The 11,579-nt window shown below is 43.9% G+C and overlaps 1 protein-coding gene and 1 non-coding gene across 2 annotated transcripts; both read right to left on the bottom strand.

Moving 5' to 3' along the window:
* Positions 1-639: 639 nt before the first annotated feature.
* Positions 640-9,603, bottom strand: LOC136471041 (U3 snoRNP-associated protein-like YAOH). Its single transcript, XM_066468776.1, has 7 exons — positions 9,057-9,603; positions 7,327-7,663; positions 6,027-6,251; positions 5,083-5,302; positions 4,689-4,864; positions 1,355-1,420; positions 640-1,023 (listed from the first exon to the last, which is right to left on the bottom strand). The coding sequence occupies exons 1-7, from the start codon at positions 9,470-9,472 to the stop codon at positions 928-930; spliced, it is 1,536 nt and encodes a 511-aa protein (XP_066324873.1). The 5' UTR covers positions 9,473-9,603; the 3' UTR covers positions 640-927.
* LOC136512371 (small nucleolar RNA snoR83) lies at positions 2,716-2,842 on the bottom strand. Its single transcript, XR_010773078.1, has one exon. It is a non-coding gene; the product is annotated as a small nucleolar RNA snoR83 (small nucleolar RNA).
* Positions 9,604-11,579: the final 1,976 nt, after the last annotated feature.

The raw sequence follows: 11,579 nt of genomic DNA, 5'->3' as shown, positions 1-11,579 counted from the left end.
AGTAATCGTATTGGGTATGGACTTTTTTTGCGCATGAGTATGGACTCTTTGGTTAAACATAGATCATACATAACCCAATACGTTTTGTAATCGGACTCCGTATCGCGTTAAACAAGAGCTATTCTAATTCATATGAGCACGAATTATATATATAAGTCCAGACGAAAGAAACTCTCGACTACCGGTAGTTAGGGAGAGGTGGATAAAAAAAATGGCCGAAAACCTCTTCGGTTTTCTATTTTTTTATTTATTGGTTGCGCATTCCGATGCTCAAATATGTACCACCTTATTTACACAAAATTGCTTCTATACGGGCCTCAGGGACAATGCCATCAGACCAAGCCCTATTGACTTTTCTCGGCCTAACCTTCTTCTCTGTGATGCCGACATAATCACAGCCCATTTAGGATCCACCAGGTGGTCCATCTCCACAGTTTCAGAGTCAGCCAATCAGATTGCAACCTCCTTGCTTCACAGCATTTTGTTGCTTATAAACGTCATGCGGCCAAATGAAACTCTTTGTGCGCTCATTACTCAATCAAAGCAAGGAGAAATCCCCTACACAAGCGGATGGAGGCAACTAGCTAATAGAAAAAAAAGAATGCAGTCAACCAGAACATCGGGGAACAAAAAAAAAAAAAGGATCCTCCTTGTTTCATAAATTAATTCTTTTGTCGCTTCAGAAGGCAGTAGAAGTTACAAAATTGCCTCAAATTCTCTTGCCACATGTAAACACACCTCCGGAGCTCAAAATCATCTGTAGCACCCTCCAAATTCGCATTGCTTGCAGGTATCCATTTAGCTTCTCGAAACGAATTTTCTTCTGTGGCGTGGCTGCGAGAGTGCAGGCTGGATGGATGGGCGTTCCACTGTAATGCTTGTGTGATCTTCTACAACATCTAAGGGGCAAGACATCAATCATCTACTCTACAAATCCTCTTTCTCATCTTTTAGTCGGATTGGGTGAATTGCAACTCCATTTTGGGCCGATCGAACTTGTCCCCATCTTCCAAGGCGAGGCTCCTGATGGAACAGAAATTTAATACTGAGCTCAGATTACAACATTCACAAAGATCACAGTGTTGTGCTGCAAAAGGATGAAAAGAAATTGTATCCTTCCACAAGGTTCAGATTGTAGAGCTTAGTAGAACAAAGAGCTTAAATGCAAAGGATACCTAGTTCATAGGCTCTTATGAAACAAGTTCACATAAAGAGCTTAAATTGTATCCATACCCCCCCCCCCCCCCCCCCCCCCCCCCCCCCCCCCCCCCCCCCCCCCCATATCATGAGAAGGTTTCAATGAAATCTACAAAGTATCTGAGCAGTAGTAACAAAGGGAGCATGATATACTGACCTGGCCAACACCAGCAACAATAAAACGTCCAGATTTTGCTATGGCAAGAGAATTAACAAATCCATCCTGGCATGACAAAAAAACATATATCAGTGACACATGGCAAGGAAAAGTACAATGTTCAACATTCTTTTACATTGCTAGAATGAAAAATTAAATTGAGCAAAGGAATGCATTTTAATTATTAATTGAAGAAAACTATGACAGTTGATCCTGCATGGTATGGGTTTGGGACAGCTAATCAGCAGAACATGCAGCAGGTGCAGTATCTGTCTTGAATAAATTCCAGACGAAATGTCTGACCTCTCTTTGGGAAAACTTATCACAAATCAAACAAAAACAAATTGGTATCCAGCCCAAAACCACAGGCAAGGGTTCATATATCAGCGCATGGCTCAGAAATTACATTGTGACCCACAATTTGACCTGAAACGATTTCATGGCTGTGACAGTGCATTTTTTTTATCTTCCACTAAATGAGTGATTCCATGGACTTCCAGGAATACACAGGATGAAAGATTGAGACAACAAAGCCAGTATATGTTGGAAAACACATCTGACAGCTTGCTGATTTACCCGAGCCCGATTCCAATGGCTGAAGCAACAAACTGCTTTAACATCCTACCCAACAGCCCCAATAAGCAGATTCTACACCATCATAAGCTGTGCCAAACAGGGCCTAAGCCTAATACGGGATGCAAGATACTATGTTGGAGAATACATATCTCAAGTACTCACATTGTCATGGAAAAGCAGGGGAGAAAGAAGACATACTCAAACTCAACATTGTCATGGAAAAGCAAGGGAGAAAGAAGACTACAGAGGTGATAGCGGAAAGCGCTTATGAATTTCTTTCACTAAGTAGGGGCTGATTTCTAAAGCAGCTGGGTTGTACAGACTGAAAAAGGTTCAAATTTTTTTAGTAAGTGTTTAGTGAGCTACAAATGATTATTTTCAGTTGTGCTCTGACTTATAAAATATGAGTCACTGTGGACTATATCACTGCAGTGGGCAAGCATATCTATTCCCAGAAAGTAAGGAGTGCCAAAAGTGCTAGTGAACAGAACTGAAGAATGATGAATAAAAAATGTACATAGTGAAACCTATCTAAGGGGACTCCAAAGCTTGATAAAGTACAATCTATCCATTTACTAGGTGTTTCTTTTTGCAAGTTTTTTAGTTCGTCGTTTCATTGTCATCATCAATTAGTAACATCATCAGCTGCATGGTCCCTTGATCTTCAGTTTAAAGCGCTTATGGGCATTACAGTGAGCAGCAAAGAAAATTCTGTTCGACTGAAAAAATTGCAGATACAGAGGAATACAAAACATCACCCGCCAAAAACATATGAACAATGCAGTGTTTGTGTGGTGAGTTACTAATAAAGCACCTGCCCGATGAAGAAGGCACTATCAGCGAAACTCCCAGGGAACATCGATTTTGGCCTCCCATGAATCAGAAGAACAGCTAAGCGAGTTAATCTGGGATTATGAAGGCCATGTACGCAAATGAACACTCAGCTTCGAGCACGCAGAGAAGTCAGACACAGGGCAGTAGGCGTGCAGATCGAAGAATATGTGGAGAGACACATGGGTCCACCTCAAAGCAGATCGAAGAATATGTGGGGAGACACATGAGGCAGATAGATAAATTGACAAGCGGCTCCAAAGAGTCTAGGCCTTGTGTTTCAGACGAGCACAGATCGATTAAAGTTTGTCTGGGATTGTCAATGGCCACACCCAATCGCACTGGAAAGGAAACCACGGCCCTGCTCATTGAAAAAAGGAATCTGAAAGAAAAAGATCTGTTCAAGAATCCATCTGCCATCTCACAATAGGACACGATGTGAAGGACAGGATAAAGCAGAGAGGATGTTGATTTTCTCTACGCCCGCAACGGAACTGACATATCATGAGCAAGAAGCCATCCAGTTCTCTCAAAGACGATTGCTTCTTTAACCCCCACGAATTAGAATCACAACAACAGCCACAGATTCAAACGCAAAATAAAAAATGGAGCTCAGGCGAGAAAAACAAGAAACAAAGAAAAAAACGAAGATCGAAAGCTTGATGAAGTACAGTGGTGGCGGCAACACCATGGTCAGGATTTCGATCTGGTGGTTTGGTGTATTTGATCAAGCACAAAAGGTAAGTTCTAAACTTGAGGAATCCATAAAGGAAAATGATGCGAACGCCATCTATTGAGTGGCGTACCTAGTGCAGAGAGCTCCCGCTCTGTGCGGGGTCTGGGGAAGGGTGTCAGTGGCAAGCCTGACCCTCGCTTGTGCAACGCGAGGAGACCGCGACTCAAACCCGGGACCTTCCGGTCACAGGCGGTAAGACTCTACCGCTTGCACCAGGCCCGCCCTTCGAACGCCATCTATTGAGTGCTTTTGAAATTTACGAGATCAAGTAGGTGGTCATGTATAAATGGATGCTATGGAGAGTAAAATAATTAAGGGGAAAAATAAGAAAGTGGCACCAAATCTGCATACATGCTTAACACAAAAGGCTAGTTTAGCTTATATAATAGGCTAGGTGGAGTAACCATCGAAAACTCTATATTTTCCGCTCCCTTATTCACAGATAGTAGCCAACCCAAATGAACCATAATATGGACTCCGACAAATAGCTATACAGGCTAAAGTTCGCTAAGGTACCCAAAGTATTAAAAGAATTAATAGATACAATTAGATTTGTTAAGGAGACAGAGTTGACAATACATTGGACATTTGAAGAATGTCTGATTCAGAATTACACTCTAAAGACTTCCAACTAATAAACACCATGAAATAATAGTCATTGTTTATCCGCACAGTCAGCAGAGAACATATATGCCCCTGGACATTCCAAAGCAACAACTACTTACCTTCTACTCCCTCCATTCACAAATAAATCCCTGGACATTCCAAAGCAACAACTACTTACCTTCTACTCCCTCCATTCACAAATAAATGATGTTTTGGGGTTATCTGAAGTCAACCATTTCAAACTTTATTACAAATTATGCTTTTTTTTTATTAGTTAGGATATTGAAATGATACAAGATTCCTGTTGAAAATTAGTTTACATGATAGTATACTTTTTCCATGTGTTACAAACATACTGTAGCAAAAACTAATGGTCAAAAAATTATGTTCTGGAGATCATGTTTGTGTCCACTCATTTGTAACTGGAGCGAATATGATCGAATTAGAAACTACCAAAGGACCTAGACTGATTTAAGAAATCCCATTAATGTCCTTTAATTGAGCACATTGATCACTTAATCTGTGATAGATATAATATTCAGGACTACATTCAGCAAAATGAATCGAGTAACAAGAGTAGCATACCAGTTTCAAATCGAATAATGGCTCGACTCCCTTGGAATCAGGTTTGATAGCCCAGAGACGAACTAAACCATTTCCTGCTCCTGATGCAGCAAGGTCAGAACCTCTTCTTGCAGCAACAGTACCAACCCATGACTGGGCTGCGGATGGCACATTTTCAGGTTTATGTATTCCATTTTCTGCATTGAAACATGAGATATAAAGCATTAAGGATTCCACAAATATAAGGTACAAGTATAGTAGTAAAACCATGATGCAAAGTGGTACTAAAACTCAAGGCCATCTTAACAATAATTGAAGAGATGTTGAAAAGAAAACAGACTAGTGAACACAGGAATATCACAGGAATTGTGCAGGAATTTCACAGGAATTTCACAGGAAGGGGATGCCATCTTACCTTTAGGTGACTCATCATCATTGTCAACTGAATTAAGGTTAGTATATGATACTGGATGAGCATTTTTTATTATGAGAATAGGCTTTTTCCTCATTATGCTCCAAAGCTCAATGCTTCCATCATCAGATCCAGACAAAAATTCCTTGTCATCAATAAAGCAGCAGCACTCTAAAGATGCGGCAGCAGGAGCACGGAACACTAACTGCGACTCTTCTGGAATCTGTCCAAGAACAAGGAGACTTCAATTGACAGAGTAAACTGCAGTATCTACAACATGAATCCATCACATCCCCCTTATTAAATGATAAATAACTAACTGAAGGATGCTCCTACAAACCACAGTCTGCCATATAGTAGTTAACCTAGAGGTTTCCTAAATCCTAAATAAAAATTAAAAAAAAAACTAAGAGTTTTGCATCATACACAAACACAGCTTGAAATTACTCTGTGTATGAAAGCAATGCCATATAGTTAATAGTAGAGAATCTACATCACTTCTCATGAACTATTTTTGTCATTGCTTTGACAATAATAGTGCATGTGGCATTGCTTTAGGTGAATCCTCAGCAAAACTTGCAAATAATCAAAATTTATAAAATAATCATAATCTACAAAAAATAATAAAAAACTCAGCAAAACCCTGTAGCATTTATGCCAGCATTCAGTAGTGATTGGCCTAACTAAAAGCATGTAGTCTCTGAAAACCGAAGGAAAATGGAAGAGGCAGGTCATACAGGATGGCACCAGTGTTACTGCTGTGAACTAGAGGGCTAAGTGGTCTTTCGGCAATGGGTACCACAGCGGTATGGAAACAGATTTTCCATATAAAGCCTAGTGATCCTTTATTAGATAATTTCATCCAGTTCACCGGAAGAAAATCTTCTGCACTCTATGACAGCTGGGTGACAAACACGAATCACGTATGTACTTAGTTACAACTTTACCTTCCAAAGGTGCATCGTACGGTCCCGTGCTACAGTTAGAATCCTGTCTTTACTAAGTGCATCCATTATCAGGATTTCATTCTGATGCCCATATAAACAGTTCATGTATGTTCTATCCTCTGCATTCCACTGCATTATTGAACGGTCAAAAGAACCAGAGAATAGCTCTGAAGAGTCTGGCGCAAAAGAAAGACATGATATTGGTCCCCGATGGCCGCTAAATGCCTGCAAAAACAAATAATTGCATTATTGAGCAGAGTTAGCCAGTTAGGTAGACTGGCTCCAAAAGAAGTTCAGCATAACTATTGGCTCAGAAAGCATCTCAGCTTAACTATACCTACAGTTTCTTTTATATTCCAAAATTTCTCTTATATTTACACTGATTATATTCTAACTTGGAAGCAATGTTCAAAAAGGCGCTAGGCGGTGACCTACCGCCTAGAGCCTAGGCGTTGTCTAGGAAGTTTCTAGGCGTTCTACACATATACATATATATATTACCTTATTAAATAAAAGAAAAAACAGGGGACTGTGGACTGAAAGTTAGACAAAAAAGCCCAGCCCACCATTCCCTCCCAGGTGCACGCATCCACCTTATCTTGTTGGCTCACGGACTCTGCTTTCCGCCCGCCTCCTCCCTTCAATCTCCGCCGCCGCTAGCTTCCTCCTGGCCGCCGTCTCTGCCGCCGCAAGGCTGCGCGTGCCGTCTCCGACGCCGCGTGGCCGTGCCTGCTGTATCTGCCTGCAAGCAGCCCAACGTCCATGCCTCCTCCCCCGCCACCCCGCTGTTCCCACCTCCTCCTCCGGTGCCCCTGCTGTTCCCACCTCCTCCCTCACTGCTCAGCATCCTTACCTTCGCGGATCTGCTTGTAGGAACACCGGGGATGACATATCCAGCAGCCACGGCCGACAGGCGCCGCCTAGGTACTGCCTACGCCCCTAGGCTCCGCGGTACCCCATCGCCTAGCGCATAAGCGCGCCTAGGCAACCGCGGAATCACGCCTTTTTGAACACTGCCTCTGCCTGGAAGCATTGGATCTGGTTTCGTTTCACTATATTTAATTTATGATTAGAACTGGATTATGTATTACTCAATTTCTAAACAATATTGTGGATAGCCAAGAGTCAACTGCATTTCATAAGAAATGTTCAGCATGTACTATATCTACCAATACGTTTATGAACATTGATGAATGATGCTCAAAGTGCATGGAGAATATGGGTAGATTTGATCCAACCAAACTGCCTTCCAAATATATCTCAAACTTGCAAAGTACAACTCCTTAAATCGGTGTCATACCTGTATGTGTTCCCGTGACCTAACATCCCATAAATGGATATGACGGTCCAAGCCACCGCTCGCCAAGTAACGACCATCAGAACTGGCAGCTAAAGCCAGCACTTGCTTGCTTCTTTTAGCTGATACTGGTGGTTTAGCATGATGTGAAACCAACACATTTTCACTTGGCCATATATACTTCTCACATTTCCCAGTTTCAACATCCCAATGCATAATGATTCCATCTTTTGATGCTGAAAATCCCTTATCACTATCCTTGGATAAAGCAACAGCAGTAACAGGTTGCCGGTGCTTCACAAGAACCTTAAAGCCATCCTGAGGGCCCGGTGGTAATACCCTGCAACAATTTCACAAAGTTTAGTAATTTGCACTAGTCCAGACTCAAGGTTTCTATGGTCAGCCATACACATAGAATTTCAATGTTGAACTTAAATAGATATGGCATTCTTTTAATAAGGCCATCATTGTTATGACAGTAGAGACCATAACCATATTCCATCTCAGATAATAGATTCAATACTGACAACTTCAGCACTTTCCACTTCAATATATTAATCATATCATATGGTCTCCAAGCAGTCAAAATGTAGTATCCTTTCGTCCATGTTTCAAGTTTCAACAGATTTATGTACACTAGCAAAACAGATCCCACCTGGACTAAAATATGGCTCAATGCAACCAACAGTGCCAAAGAAAGGGGTGGAAATGAACCTTAGTCCCCATCATGCAAACAGATCCATGCTAACTAAATTGCTCATTTTGTAAATAATACGACAAAAAACTTATGTTTGAGGGCACTTTCAATTTCAAGCATTAAAAACAAACACATCGTGCAAAAACATTAGCATCTAGGTGGGAAATGAGGTTATTACTCTATGGTTTCCTGGTATATTTCAGTAATCCTCAAAGTATTGAAATCTCTTATATTCTATAAATCAGAAGGGACCTGCTATAATACAAGCACCTAGTTTTTCACTTTTCAGGGGATGCGTAGGAACTGTCTGATCCGAATCAAACATGAAACCGAAGCGTTTTCCAGCTTCGCTCAGTTCTGAGCACCCCCCACCCCTTCTGTTCTCCTCAGGACATGGCCATGGCATCCCCACCGCCACATTAATAACTCTCAAGGCCCACCGCCCACTGCTGGCTGGCAGCACCCCGCCTCACCGGTCCACCTGCCTCCCACAAGCTTCTGCTTCTTTCTAAGCCCAGATCACCCAGTAGCCTGAAAACCCAAAACCCTAACCCCTTCCAGCCACCGCTCGACATTGCTGTGCCATCACCTGAAATATCACAGATCTCAGGCACCTGATGTATAGGAGTTGTGTAGATGAATACAGAAGTGCCACTTTATGTTTAATATACCATATACAAGCCCAAACCAGCGACCAGCATTTTCGTTTAATTAATCCCTGGGCCAACAAATGGGGTTCCTATTCTTAGCACTGATTTGCAGCCCCCTCTCCCAACCCCAATGGCAGGGTTGTAATGTAATTTGCTTCAAGGGGAATTAACCAGTAGGTAAAGAGCACTCTCCACTCCAATCACTACCCTAAACCAAAAGAGGTTCTGTTCCTCCATTTGTGAAATTACGAACTGTGGTTACATGGAAACCCCAAATGAGTTGCTCAATGGTAGGGGAGTAGGTAAATACACTAAACTCCCACATAAACAGATACATCTGACAAACTACCATTCTGGTGATAACTAGAAGGGAATTTGTTTCTGACCTCGCAGCAATCTCCCTCCGCTTCCTGCCGCTCTCTTCGAGCTGCTTCCTCTGCAGGAGCTCCGCCACCCGTCTCCCTCCCGACTCGTCCTCGTCCTCGTCCTCGTCCTCCTGCCCCCTCTTAGCGACCTCAGTGACCTTCTGCAGCCACTCCTTCGCCATACGCATCTTCTTCTCCCCCACCGTCTCCTCGTCCTCCTCCTTACCGCCCTCGTCCCCATCCTCATCAAACCCGCCGCCAAGCGGAGCCACGCCGTCATCGTCGCTGTCCTCGCTCTCGATGTCCTCGTCACGGCCCCCGCGGCGGCGCTTGGGCTCGGACTCGAAGAAGGGGTCGTCGTCCCCTCCGCCGCCGCCACGTCGGGAGCCCGGGCGGGGCTTGGGGCGCGAGGCCCGCTTGCGGGGGCGCGGCGCCATGGTGGCTGGTGGGGAAAGCGAGCGCTCACGCTTGGACTAGGATTTCGGTGGAGGGCAACGCGGTGTTTTCGCCGCCGCCGGCGGTGGTAAGCATGAGAGTTTGGGGAAGCGACGGGCGGCGGAAAGGCGAGGGTTTAAGACAGGAGTGGAGTTGGGGACGAGGGCTTGACCGGTCAGCGGCGGCTAACCTGGCTTTTGGGCCTTATGGGGTTGAATAGAGTCTGGGCCGAGCTTCTCCCTGAATGTAAATTGGGTTGAATTGCTCCTATATATTTTTCTACATTTGTTGGGCCCTCTTACTGTGACTGAAAACGGGGCAGTTACACTCGACGGCCGACCGAAGTTTAGGATAGCAACGAATGAGGATAGATGATGGATCCAAAAATTCCCACGACAATTATTGACCAAACAAGATAATTCAGATGGGTGAAATAATCCCGATTGATCAACCAAACGCAAGCAAGCAGCATCGATATTAATGATAGAGAGATCGGCTTACAATTGGATGCAATCCAAACCCTAATAAGATTCTTCCACATTTGCTTCCGAGGAACACCATTAGAAGATGGGGAAATTCAAGAATTCCATAGAAATGCACCCAGGAAATATTTCCTGATCACATACTCAATCTCGATCCAATTTGGAATGGTAGCTATCACGACGACAAAGACGATGGCAGCGCCACCCTTCGCTTGGGAGTAGACCCTCGACCACCCTTCGGTTGGGAGCAGACCCTCGACCAAAAGACACGGTAAACAAAATCCAATATGAATAACTTGAGGAGTCATGGTCTCATCACACATGGACTGCTCAACAACATACATGGAAAAGTAATGCTCGCAACGAGTGCGCCAAAGGCATGGGTTTTCGCCGTCAAACTTGGGGAAATCAAGTTTAGGCAAGTGACCAGTGGGCTGGGTGATATATTTGGGTCGTGGTGGGTGGCAAAGGTGGAGCAGGAGGATGAATACGGATGCATGGAAGAGTATTGGAAGGAACCATACCATTGGCCGAGACACGAGTTGTGGGCGTCGAGGACCCAAACTCAAGATCATGTGTAGTCTGGTCGATGCGATGCCCGCTGGGCCTAGCGGTGGTTAGTCCAGTAGATGAGCACGCGACCGCTGTGGTTGGAAGCGAAAGGAGGCCGGGCTAGTGCGATGATGTGTCGAGCACGGCGCAATCCCAGTGCTTGGTGGCCTTTTGGACTTTGAGGCAGAGGTCGTCGACGAGGCCTTTGAGCTTGGGGCGTTGAAAGCTCTAATTTGGTTTTGGATAATTGATGAAACCCTAGGTACTAACCTTTGGCTCTAAGTGAATATGAGATAGGTTAGTACACACCAAGTGGTGGAGCAAGATGAAGTCTATGAAGGTGATGATGGACATGTGATGATGGTGATCAAGCTCCGAACTTGGAAAAGAAGAAAGAGAAAAACAAAATGGGCTCAAGGCAAATGTATAATTGGTATGGCCATTTTGTTTTGTCACTCAAGGCGTGTGAATGGGTTTAGGATAGATAGCCATACTATCAATAGGGGATAATCTCGGTTAAAATGGTTGTCAAGTGCCACTAGGTGAAGTGATTCATGCATATGCATTAGGACCTAGTGCACTAACAATTAACCCTTGGAAAATACTAAAAAATGCTAACACACTTGCACATGGTGGTGTACACTTGGTGGTGTTAGCACATTTGCAAAAATAGTGAAAAAGGAAAGAAATAACATATAAAAAGGTGAAAATAGTGGTGCTATCTCTCAACAAGAAATTCTTGTTGAGGAATAGTAAGGGTGTAGTGAGAGAGATGACACTCAACCAGCAATTCCCATTTGTGTACAAGAAATTCTGGTTGAGGAATAGTGCTTGAAAGAGACTTGCAGGCTTTGGACCCTGGGCATGGTCTCCGAACCCAGGGACAGTGGGTCCAGCCTTGCACCGCGACAGAGCCAGCGTAGGCGCACATGACTCCAGACCGCGGAGTGTCGCATCCTTGGACCAACGTGGTTGGGTCCGGCTTGAGTCGTAGGCGGGCGATGCTACGAGCGCGTGTGTTGGCGGTCACTAACAATCAAATTCGACCGCCAATTACTATCCAAAATAGGAGAAA

Source organism: Miscanthus floridulus, chromosome 1 (genome assembly GCF_019320115.1).
Source record: "Miscanthus floridulus cultivar M001 chromosome 1, ASM1932011v1, whole genome shotgun sequence".
Classification (NCBI taxonomy): Eukaryota; Viridiplantae; Streptophyta; class Magnoliopsida; order Poales; family Poaceae; genus Miscanthus; species Miscanthus floridulus.
The sequence above is the reverse complement of the archived record's forward strand: the minus strand, read 5'-3'. Positions and strand labels throughout refer to the sequence as shown.